At 40.9% G+C, this 12,937-nt stretch overlaps 1 protein-coding gene across 5 annotated transcripts in view; it reads right to left on the bottom strand.

The window, feature by feature from the left end:
* TXNDC11 (thioredoxin domain containing 11) overlaps positions 1-12,937 on the bottom strand; it is a 66,108-nt gene that overhangs the window by 52,131 nt on the left and 1,040 nt on the right. For 3 of the 5 annotated variants that reach the window (XM_004270175.4, XM_033428796.2, XM_033428795.2), the window contains 2 exons: positions 6,245-6,461; positions 2,972-3,069 (listed from right to left, as the gene is read on the bottom strand). In XM_004270175.4, the coding sequence (XP_004270223.1) occupies positions 2,972-3,069; positions 6,245-6,461 (315 nt within the window). Of the gene's footprint in view, positions 1-2,971; positions 3,070-4,705; positions 4,758-6,244; positions 6,462-12,937 lie in introns of those variants that run through there. The other 2 variants (XM_033428798.2, XM_049699764.1) reach the window with 2 other exon arrangements.

Consider the following 12,937-nt stretch of genomic DNA (forward strand, 5'->3'; position numbering starts at 1 on the left):
AAGTTGAATAGTTGGTCCTTGGCCTACTAAAAAGTAGTTATTAAATATTCTTAGATGCACTTACACAAAGGATCACTAAATGAAACTTAAACCTATTTAAAGCTTTATTACAACAACAAAAAATTATATGAAGGTATGAAATCAGGGACCTATACAAATGATCTTCCTTATTTTCCCCTCCAGTTGTGCTTGGGAATGCACAGGAATTTGATTTAGTATTGCTAAGCAATGCTTCCAACATTCAGTTATCCTAAGCTAATCAGAATCCTCACATGGCTTTCTTCAATCTTGCACAAAAGAGACATTGCTCAAATATAATTGGATGGTATGTGGTGGGGGTGAGGGAGTATGGTGAAATTCACCAATTCCATAACCATTCTTCTCTCTAAATAGAAATTGACATTAAGCTTACCTTTAATAGCAACAATAGAGCACAGTAAAGAAATGTATAAATGGTGATCACATAACTATAATATATGGTTACAGAAATTAACACACACATATAATGTGATGAGATAAACACAATTCTTCGGTGTGCACTGCAGAATATGATACCAGACAGAGGAATAGTAGCATGAAAAAAGTAAAAATAGCATTCTACATGCACAGCTGAGAGACTGGGTGAACAATTCTGTCAATTCAAGACTTGCTACAACTCATTTGTTAACTAATTCAAGTTTTAAAATTACTACCACCACCAACCCCATCAACCACCACCAATTTTTAATTTAAAGGAAGAAATCAAAAAAATCATCTGATAACCTATTTTGTTGAGCAAAAAGGAGGCAAGTGATCTGGAAACCTCGTTACTCAAGCAAACAGGCTCTGCTGAGGTTCCCTGGTACCGTGTTACAAGGGTCCCAGTGACTCGTAACGAGACGATCCCAGGATGCAGGATGTAGGACACGTTTTGCCAACACACTATAGCCATTGCCTTAGGACAAGCTGATCTAGGGCAGCTGAACTCTGCACAGAGTGTTTTGAGAAAACTACTTCCTGCTTCAGAGCCTTTTATAAACTGCCTTTGTAACTGGCATCAATACAAGCCAAAAAATGGAATCTACTTTCACAAAACAGAAAAGCCTGTTAATTTCTGTAAGCAGCTACTACTAGTTAAGCCATTACACAAACAGTAGCAGCAAGAACACACACAAACAGCAGTGGTCTGTCCAGTGATGAGACTCAAGGGCCATATTTGCAACCACCATTAGCCAAAAGAACCTCAAGACTACCAAATGCTCACAAGAGAGTTTAGTTGAAGGAACACATTCATTCATATGTGTATGTATAAAACAGAGGACTTGAAGATTCTTAAATAGAATATGAAAAGGCTACCTTTTGGGTACCTCTGTGCCTTAGCACTTTCTTCTATTTTTGGAACATCGGGAATGGTAGATGTTGAAACAGGTATTAATGGGTCTGAACTGACTTAAACAAGTAAAAGTTTAACAGGCAAAGATGAGGGGCAAGCACTTCAAGGCAAGTACCAGCCTCAAATTCCTCATGTGTAAAATGAGACGGTTGGACTAAGTATTTCTAAAGTTCCTTTCGTGTCCTTCCAATCTTTCTATAAAACTAAGAAAACAAATAGTGCAAGACAATGTTACACACCCACATATCCCAAAATGACATCTGTATTCAATTCAAGGGAACTCTTGTTATTTTAATGTCACATCAAGTTAAGTCTACCTCTGGGCAGCTGGCTTGGTTACATACAGTTGCACGACCTACACTCCCTGCTAGCCATCTGTGCCATATTTCCTATTTCGAAAAAAAGAAGCGCAGGGATCTCTCCAGGGGAAGCTTATCGCCCATTACACAGCACTGACTTTGAGATCCTTCAAGTATAACACCTTATACTTACCTTCTGGAAAACAAAAAAAAGTAACCATCAGAAAGTCACTCTGAGAAACTGTTCTTATACCCAGAGGAAAATTTGAGGGTGGAGATAGGGTAGGAAAGCATGTTTTTGCCCAAATACTATTTAATAGCTCCTGAGAAACAATACTCTGTTCCACACAAAGTTTCTGTTAGAGACATGGGAATGAGCTGAAAGATGACAGATAATCCACAAATGATAGTCTGTTGATGTTTGTAATAAATCCCCATTGATTAAGGCCCAGGAATTTTACAGGGAGGAAATAAAGCCTAAAAAAGTAAAGCTCTTACTGGTGAACTCTTCTTAAACCATTTTACAGTAACAAACTTTAAGCCAATTATACTACACAGAGTCCAGAATCCCATCTCCTGTCTCCAAAATCCTTCAAGTCAGATTTTAGACATAACTTAACACCCACAGCAAGGTCTGGGCAGTTCTCCAAAATGAAACACCAGTATTTCTGCAGCAAAATGAGTACAGTGGCACCTGATGTGGTATAAAGACTATAGGTGGCCCCTTGCTACTTCAGGCCAGATGAATGCATTTGGGGACAAAGTTCATGGAAGTCTTTCAGGTTTTAAAAGCTCTCTGGATTTCAGAATGATAGATTATAGGATTGCGGACTTGTAGTCTTTTTCTTCCCAATTTGAAAAGATGTTAGATACCCTCTTGACTATGCTATGCTGCCAGGTAATGGGATAAGGACTTCTGTATATTTTTATACCATAAAATACTTTTCAAACATTTGAAATGTTCAGCCACACAATGGAGTAACTGGTATAATAAAAACAATGCTATCGAATATGTAATGACATGAAAAAGTGTTCACAAAATAAAGAAAAAGCAGTTGAAGAGATAGTATTACTACATGATCCCATTTTTTAATTTAAAAAAGGGGGGGTGGATATGTATATTCACAGGAGGATATAAATCAAAACACACAGTGATTATGAATGGCTAATAAAATCACAGATCCTTTTATTTATTTTTGCTTATCTGTATTTTCTCAATTTTCTACAGTGAATATAACAAAAATCACTTTGAAACTGATAAACTTAATTGGAATTAGAATCGCTACTTGAAAGTTCTTACCTCCGATGATACAGATATATTACAGGAAAATAAAAGAAGTGTTTCTGTTTTCTGCATTTCCCCTGATTCCACCAACAGTTAACTGCAACAAACAACACCTGCAAGCCAAAGAAGGTTTCAAATAACTATAAACAGCAACTGAAAAATTGCCAAGATTTAAAAGATAAAATTATAGAAATGGAACAATTCCTCTCTGAAACAAAGTATTAAAAAAATTGTTTTTTGAGTGTTCAAAGAAGGTCATCATTTACCACGACAAGGACAAACAAAGACACCTGTCCATAGTGTCCAGCTAGGACTCTGAATATTTTGGAGTCTGGCCCAAGAGGAGAATGATTTGCTTCAAATTCTGAAGTGAATGACACCAGCAAACTTTTTCTAAGCATGGTTACACTAAAGCTCAGTAGTAGGATGTGTCTTTTGTTAGTCAAACTGAGCATCTGAGAAGGAAAAAAATCTTACCTACAGATGAAATATCACAGATTTCAAAGGACCATTTTTAATTTTTTAATAACTATATTAAAAATGAATAAATAGATGACTAGAGCTATGCTCTAAAATGTACCATTAGATAGCAAAATATGGATTAAGTATGTGTTTATAGGTAAATGCTAAAGTATTTAAGGAGGAGTATCCCAATGTCCACAATTTACTTTGAAATGTACCCAAAATAAGATGGATTAACAGTTAGATTGTAGCAGAGTGTCTCACCTTTGCTACTACTGACATTTTGGGCTTGAATTGTTACAGGGTTTTTTGTTGATGTTATGTTTGTTTTTGTTGGGGGTGGGGTGAGGGGAGGCTCTTCCACACACTGGATGCAGCATGGTGTAGGATCCCTGGCTTTTACTCCTTAGATGCCAGTAGCATCCCCCTCAAGTAGTGACAACCAAAGACCTCTCCCCAGTCCCAAAGGTCCCCTGAGAGACAAAACTGCCTCTAGTTGAGAACCACTGATTAGAGGGATGGTAAGATGAACAAACACATGGTAAAATAAGTGTAATAAAATGGTGATAGAATTTAAGTGGCAGGTATATGACCTTTGCTATATATTTTAAATTTTTTATAATAAAATATTGAAAACATATGAAGACTACAAATGAAAAGTCACTTTCAGATGCCTTATATTTAGATAGCAATATTGCTCAAAACTTAGTGGAAACTCACAAGAGCTCCTTTTATAGTCTATCTATTAGAAAGAAGAGCAACAATATCTTTACTAAGGTTGACATCTCAAAAATAGGGCACAATCTACCGTGTATGCTAATTTTATTAAGTAATGTGGCGCAAAAAATTTTTGCCTGTTTCCAAAAATAAACCCAGTCCTTTTCCCTACTGAGAACATAGAACAATAAGCTCTCAATTTAGAAGAAGCTGAAAAAATTTTTTGAAAAAAGCAGAGCCCATCAGCTGTGGACGGCACTGTAACCTCTACCATTTGTCCCGTGACCTTTAACAAACCACTCTGCCCTCTAAACCTGAGGTCCTGTTCAGAGGAACCAGGCTACCAGCATCAGCTTGCAGGGCTGTCCTGAGGAACAGCACGGGCCTGCACACCAGCACACCATCCCTATAGTCACTGTGAAGGATATATTCCCTAAGCTGACAGTAAGATAACAAGTAATTGACACTTACCCTAAAATGAAACAGATTCTCCCCTTTTCCCCCACAAGTTCTCTAAATTTAGAAAACTTGGGGAATGACTTACAAAGTGGTGATTTCCTTTAAGCTTACCTCCTAGTGCTCCCTTAGAGTCCTTTCCTCCCTGCAAGTGCTGGCTTGGTTACTATCAGCCATTTTTAAGGGGGGTGAGAGAGAGGGGTAAAGGGAAGACAAGGAATAGATCAATTCCATGGGTCCAAAGCTGGAACACAAAATCACAGCCCCCTCAGAATCAATGTTATAGGGAATGAAGAGTTCTATTTAAATACTACTTGGTACTACACATTCAGGGGTATAAAACAGTTAAAAAGGCTTTGGCAGGCTGGGCAGGAAGCCTAGTCACCATTTATAACATTGTTTCTAAGAAAAACCAACTGAGAGTTCCAAATGAACTTCTGGAACTCAGCTGCACCACAAGTTACCCCAGATCAGTGGGTGTCAGTAGCAGCCTCTCAGAAATCTACGGGATGCTTTTCTGCTGGTTGCAATGACTGGAGGAACTATAGGGCATGTAGTGGGCAGAGGCTGTGGTACATATCCTGCAATGTTCAAAACTGCTCTGCACAGGGAATAGTCATCCGCATCACCCAGAGCAGTTTTAAATGTCCTGCCAAATACTAATGTTGAGGGAAACCTGTTTGTTATTATTCAAGCTCAGAACCTAACTCCATTTTATATGTGAATCCAAAGCATGGCTTTTGTGTTCACTGAATTTCTTGGAAGACAACTTCTGTTTAATTGAAGGCAGAAAGTACTTTGTTTGGTTCAGAACTTACCAAGAGCTGTTCACCATTTAGAAAAATCAAATCACTGAGAGCAATGCCCTCATGGCACCTAAGTTGTCAACACATCCTACTTTTATGGGCCTGCATTTGTAACTGTCCCATTCACAGTGGTTCTACATAAAGGTACAGCACTTACGTACTGAAACAACATGTGATTTAATTATACACCACTTTTCTTTTTCCCCCATCTTTGTGTTACAATTAGCACATTAGATTGGCTATTTTGAAATTATATGTATAGGGAAGTTTTATCATCTATGAATTCCTTTTGAGGACAGAAAAAGGGACATCATAAAATACATACATAAGGACAATGGGGATCCACTGGATTAAAAACCACTGCCAGACCGAAGGCATATATATCAATTGCCTATATATCCCTCTTATCTAACACAAAGGTGGCATTCATTAAATATTTGTTGAACATAGTTCTGGTCCCGGGATTTAAAAGGTCTGCCTAGTTACACTGTACTCATGACACATAAATTTCTCTTACATAAAATAACTAATCAGCAAATATCAAATGTATATTCAATGAGGATTTTCAGTCTTCCCACCGAAGCCAAACAGCATGGCACCCTGAGATAAGCACTGGCCTGCATCACAAGGAATTGCAGAATCTCCTCCCTCTCCTGCCTCTGACCAACTATGACCATCACAGTCAGAAATTCTATTTCTTTATAGAAGGCTTTACAATTTACGAAGAAAGGCTCCTGGCCTTCACCCTGGCAAAATCAGCCATTTGGGTAAGGTGTCTCTATGGGGATAACCAGCCCTGCACAGGAACTGACGGTCATTTGATTCTCAGGCTGAATGTCAGCATTACCTGGTCTGAAAGCTGACTCGCTACTTGTTCAATTTCTGCCCTGGCGGCGATGGACTGTCCACACCACGGAGCGTAGAAGAACAGGAGCACCACCTCCGAATCCTGGCGAATGTGCTCTGCGTAGTCCAGCTGCCCCTGGAAGAGGTCAAGAACCAGAGACCTCGAGGAGAAAAAGCTGACCGGTGGCTTTGCTGGAATTATCACATCTTTTGCTCGACTAAAAAAAGAGCAAACACAAACAAGATTGTTTAGTTTATCTTCTTCTAACAACAGCTCTGTGTGGAAGAAGAATGAAGCTTAAAAGAAAAGTCTTCTTTTGAAAAAGAAAATGGAGTTCCCAAAACACTGACCTGGAGTACAAAAGTAATATTTTGTGCTAAGTTAAGGCAACATTTGGCTGAGAGAATGCAAGATATGAATAATACGCTAAAACAATTCTTGGACTTCCCCAGTGGCGCAGTGGTTAAGAATCCGCCTGCCAATGCAGGGGACACGCATTTGATCCCTGGACCGGGAAGATACCATGCCTCGGAGCGACTAAGCCCGTGCACCACAACTATTGAGCCTGCACTCTAGAGCCTGCGAGCCACAACTACTGAGCCTGCGTGCCTAAAGCCTGTGCTCCGCAACAAGAAAAGCCACAGCAATGAGAAGCCTGCACACCACAACGAAGAGTAGCCCCCACTTGCCGCCACCAGAGAAAGCCCGCACACGGCAACGGAAACCCAGTGCAGCCAAAAATTAAAAAACAAATATATAAATAACAAAAACGATTTTTTAAAAATTTATTTTATTTATTTATTTTTGGCTGTGTTGGGTCTTCGTTGCTGTGCGCAGGCTTTCTCTAGTGGTGGTGAGCGGAGCTACTCTTCTTTGTGATGCGCGGGCTTCTCACTGCGGTGGCTTCTCTTGTTGCGGAGCACAGGCTCTAGGCTCATGGGTTTCAGTAGCTGTGGCACGCGGGCTCAGTAGTTGTGGCACATGGGCTTAGTTGCTCCACGGCATGTGGGATCTTCCTGGATCAGGGCTTGAACCTGTGTCCCCTGCATTGGCAGGCGGATTCTTAACCACTGCACCACCAGGGAAGTCCACAAAAACGATTCTTAACAATGTCTGCCCAGGTATGGGGTGGGAGGGCAGTGGAGAGCAGAAGAGAAGGGTGTCTTTGAGAGAGCGCCAAATCCTAACCACTAGACCACCAGGAAGAGTTGAGAAGGGTGTCTCTGAATAATCCAGATCCTTTCCTCCCCCACCCAAAAGACTCCATCCTCATCTCTCTGCAGCCTTGCTCTCCACAAAAGCCACTGACCTCCAGGGTTTCAGAGCCACCAGTGAGTCACTCAGAATTAAGGGGAGGGAGCACACGTGGCACCACTAATAGGCATCGGAAATGCTTACTATCAACTCACATTAAGTTTATTGGCTGGAACTGGCCTGTAGTTATCCAGGGCACTGAGGCAAAAGTAATAATTAAATAATAATGTATATTTCTCCAGATATATGTTATGATCCGAAGGTTAATAACGATGAATAACAAAGCAACAGCCCATTTTACTGGAAAACAGGTTTCCTAAGTACGTATTTGAGATTCCCAGAAGGTCAGGAGGAGAAAGAAAATAAAACTAAACAAGTAGTCAGAAGTCACAGAGCTGCCACTATTTCCCCATCAAGACAAAAAGGTCTTGGCTCAAGCTGCATCCCACCAAGTTAAATAGTCCTAGTAAATGCCTTGAGCTGTCCACATTATCTGCATTAAAATAGTATAAAACCATTATAGCAGCTTAGCTAAGAAACCAATAGAGGAAATAAAAATGGAACCCTAAAAAATATTCAATTAACCCAAAAGAGGTAATTCCCTGGCAGTCCAGTGGTTGGGACTCTGTGCTTTCACTGCCGAGGGCCTGGGTTCGGTCCCTGGTTGGGGGACTAAGATCCTGCAGGCCCCAAGGTGCAGGGGGGAAAAAAAATGCAGAAAAGGACCAAGAAAGGAACAAAAACCAGAAGGTACGAATGGAAAACAAATAGCCAGATGGTAGACATAAACCCAACCATATCAATAATTACATTAAATATGAAAGGACTAAACCACCCAATTAAGAGGAAGAGATTGCCAGGTTGGATAATGAAGCAAAACCCAACCATATGCCATCTAAAAGCATTTTGAACATAAAGACATAAGGATGGGAAAAGATAAACCACATGAATAGTAAGCATAAAAAAGCTGTAGTAACTCACTAGGTGAAAGGATAAATAAACTGGGGTGTATTCTTACAATTAAATGTTACTCGGCAATATAAAAAAAGAACTGATACACACTATAACTGGATGAGTTTCAAAATAACTATACTGAATGAAAGAAGTCAGACACTAAAGAATACATATGAGTGCATTTATATGAAATTCCAAAACAGGCAAAACCAATCTATAATGAAATAAATCACATCAGTGGTTGTCTAGAGCTGGGAGTGGGGCAGTAAGGCTAACCGCAGAGGGGTACTGAGGAAATTTTCTGGGGACAAGGAAATGTTCTATATCTTGACTAAGAGAATGGAGGTGGTTACATTTGCCAAAAGTCATGGACCTATACATGTAAAATGTGTGAATTTTACTGAATGTAAATTATACTACAATGAAGTTGAGTAGCAAAAAGCTTTGCTGGTGTGTCACCTCCTTGGTGAGGATTGCTCTGATGAGTCTACCAGAAGCAGGCGGCTCTCAAATTTTTTTATCTCAGCTTCCCGTTGAGAAGTTGCTTTCATAGCCCTCACCATAATCTGTAACTTACTTATTTTACCTGTTTATTAACTCCATGAGGGCAGGGATCCTGGCTCCCTTTTTCACTGTTATATCCTCACTGTTTGGCAGTTCCCAGTACTCTGAAGTTCAGTAATTTGTGAAATGAACAAACCTACCCTACACCTTACTTGAACCTTTGTGAAAGCAAATTAAACATAAATCCATACAGACGTATATTATATTATTAAGGACAATCTGAAAGAATCAAAATGTCAGGACTTCCCTGGTGGTCCAGTGGTTAAGAATCTGCCTGCCAATGCAGGGGACATGGGTTTGAGCCCTGGTCCGGGAAGATCCCACATGCCACAGAGCAACTAAGCCCGTGAGCCACAACTACTGAGCCTGCGCTCTGGAGCCCGCGAGCCACAACTACTGAGCCCACATGCCACAGCTACTGAAGCCCACGCACCTAGAGCCCGTGCTCCGCAACAAGAGAAGCCACCGCACCGCAAAGAGTAGCCCCCGCTCGCCACAACTAGAGAAAGCCCACACGTAGCAACACAGACCCAACACAGCCAAAAATAAGTAAATAAATAAATACAAATGTCAGAAGGTCCATTTGCCTCACTAGGGGTGATTCTAAGGAACACCTAATTGTGTTCTAATTTTATACGTGTGCAAATGAACTTGCTAATCTGGTTTCTCAGAATATAGCAAAGTAGAAAGGAGGAGGAACAGGAAGGAATGTGCTGCTAGCTCTGAGATACGCAGCAGACAGCCAGATATTTAGAATCAAAAGAGAAATCACACAAATACCCAAGACCTAAGCTACTCTAAGAGCCTTGGGTCACTTAGTTTGAGGAAGAGAGTCCACCCCCTTCTCTACATCTAGAAGGTGTCAGCTTCCTGAGTTAAGCCGGTTTTAAATATATTGCTTCCCCATTTTAACCAAAAATTATTAACATCATAAAGTAATGCTGTTAAAGGTTGCTATTAAATGCAAATCTCCTATTTATGCACTCACACTAACATTTTAACTCTGCAATCAGGGAGGTCTGTCTATGTAAAATATCTTCATAACCTGAAAACCAGTCACTTACACAATAATTCAAAAAAAAAAAGTTCAGTAAGCAAATGCTACTGTGCTTCAGGCACTGCTCTACAGGAACCAAGGCTATAGGAGGGAACACATGTTCTCAAGGGGCTTCCTTTCTCAGGAAGGGAGACAGGCAAACAACCAAACGTGTAAACAAACATAAAACCACACAAAATGATCATGTTCTGTGGAGAATTTAACACAGTGATGAGACAGGAAACCTAGAAGCTCCTCAATGGGGTGGTGGGCAGGGTGGTATCTTTTTTTATAAATTTATTTATTTGGCTGTGTTGGGTCTTCATTTCTGTGTGCGGGCTTTCTCTAGTTGCAGTGAGCAGGGGCCAGTCTTCATCGCGGTGCGCGGGCCTCTCGCTGTCGTGGCCTCTCTTGTTGTGGAGCACAGGCTCCAGACGCGCAGGCTCAGTAGCTGTGGCTCCCTGGCCCAGTTGCTCCGCGGCATGTGGGATCTTGCCGGACCAGGGCTCGAACCCGTGTCCCCTGCACTGGCAGGCAGATTCTCAACCACTGTGCCACCAGGGAAGCCCAGGGTGGTATCTTTTAAGCTAAGACCTGAGTGACAAGAAGACAGTCATGCAGAAGGGAGGGAGATCTTGCAGTGAATAAGTGACACATTTCTCAGCAAGTCCAAAATGCTCCTGTTTGGAGGTTATTATTTTTGTACTATTCAAATTTCGTCTTAAAAGTCAGATACCCAATCTGAGGGAAAATGTAGGTCTGTGACAATCAAACAGAGGATAATCATCAACTTAGTACCGTTGCTCTGCATGTTCAGAGCAGCTCCTCAAGTAAATGAGCCAGATAAACCCATGGCCCGTCAAAAAGCAAACATTAACCAGGGCAGAGAAAACATATGCCTCTGCCCCAACAGAAACATTCATGAGTTTCCATTTAACTCCTAAATTTGCTCTCGTTTTTCAGAAATTATACCTAGATCAAAGATTTCCTGCAGCTTTGAAGTGTAAATCTCAGGCACCAAAAACTCGAGATGGTTGCAAACAAGGAAGGCCTGTTGCAACTCCCAATTTTTGTATGAGACTCATACTCTACACTTCCTCCCAAAGGATCTAAAGCGGCTTTGAGCTTACAAAACGAAATAAAGCAAAATGAATATGTAAAGCAAAATACATATAGAGGTAATAGAGACAAACACACAAACACTCACAATTTTTTTCCCCACAAAAAAACACACCCACAAATCAGGGTAAAAGGAAAGTGAGGATGAAGTCATGGAGATTCAATGCACAGAAAAGCAGGTAGCACAGAGATTTAAGTTCCCAGAAATGCACAATTATTCATAGTGTTTCAACCCCAAATCAACCTTTTCTTAATGTTATCTGATTTGAACTCAGCTAAGCAGCAAGATAGTGAAGAGGGCTGTCACCTATTTCAGGCCTGGAGCTATTAATAAAAATTAATTTAAAAAATTCTACTCTCCTTTAAGCCTCTGTCCTCATTAACACAAAGATCTTAAAAGTAAAATAGGAGAAGAGTGGCAGAAATGTTAGAGTCAGTTGTAGAGCGATAAAGTAGTATGACACCATTCCATCAAAGAAGACCCTAAAAAAATCAATCTGAGTCTATTAGAAGACTGAAATTTGCCAGTGGCACACAAAGAAGCTGGACAGGCAAGCAGCCTGTTCACTGGTTCACTCTCCTTGCCTGAAGTAGGTGGGGACCCTGCTCAGTCTGCTCTAGTAATTGGGTTTACACTCTTCCATCTTCCTGAAATCTCAAAGCACTTTCATATCTATCAAGCCCTGTTCTCTCAGAGCGAACACCGCACGTTATTACTATAGATGGACAAAGTGATGCAAGTAAGCCCCCCAACCCTTACAGGAGAGAAAACCTCTCCTCCTAATTTGAATCCAAATACTACCTTGCAATATTCTACCTTGTAAAATACTTTAATTTCCTTGTGCAGGACGTGATAAAGAACAAGGTAAAGAGACTAATTCCTGACAATAAAGGATTCAAATTCCAGTTCAGCCACTTATTAGGTGGATGTGATTTGGGGCAAGTTTTGCATCACAACCAAAGCTCCACTCCTTCGTGTGTAAATTGGAAGGGGAAGAGTATGTATATCCAGACTTCACTGGATTGAGACTTAAGTGATCCATATTAGGCTCTCAGATCATGTGTTAAGTGAATAAATGCATTCATGTAATCGGTAGTTCTCAAACAGGCGATTCTGTTCCCCAGAGAGCATTTGGTACTGTCTGGAGACACTTCTGGTTGTCACACTGGGGTGGAGGGGTAGGAGCAGGTAGTAGGTACTGGCATGTAGTAGACAGAGGCCAGGGATGCTGCTAAACATCCCATAATGTACAGGACAGCCCGCCACAACAAGAATTATCTGACCCAAGATATCAACAGTACCAAGGCTGAGAAACCCCGCTGGTAGTATAGCACCTGGCACATAGCAAATGCTCAATGATAGTTATTATAATTTTCTTTCCACTACAATCCCCAATCCTTTGACATCTCTTTGACAACAGGGGCCACATATTGTCTTTAACAGACTCAATAAAAATGTTCCAAGCTGAAATCTTCCTCGTGGCCAATACGCCAGTCAGTGGCACCACAGATTTATAAATTGGAGTCCCAGGAGATACACTGTGGATTTGGGAGCCCAAAAGTACTCTTGAAATTTAAAGTAAATTTTCTATTTGTGTCCTTTCCCAAAGAGAGACATTAACTTTCACTCTTCCTGCTCACTACACTCCAGCCTACTCAGGCCTTCCTTCCAGTTCCAGGAAAACACCAGCCTTGTCCAGCCTCAGGTCAAAGGACCTTTGCACTTGCTCTTTCCCCTCCCCTGGACGCTTCCCCCAGATCTCCCC

The sequence above is a fragment of the Orcinus orca genome, chromosome 16 (genome assembly GCF_937001465.1).
Source record: "Orcinus orca chromosome 16, mOrcOrc1.1, whole genome shotgun sequence".
Classification (NCBI taxonomy): domain Eukaryota; kingdom Metazoa; phylum Chordata; class Mammalia; order Artiodactyla; family Delphinidae; genus Orcinus; species Orcinus orca.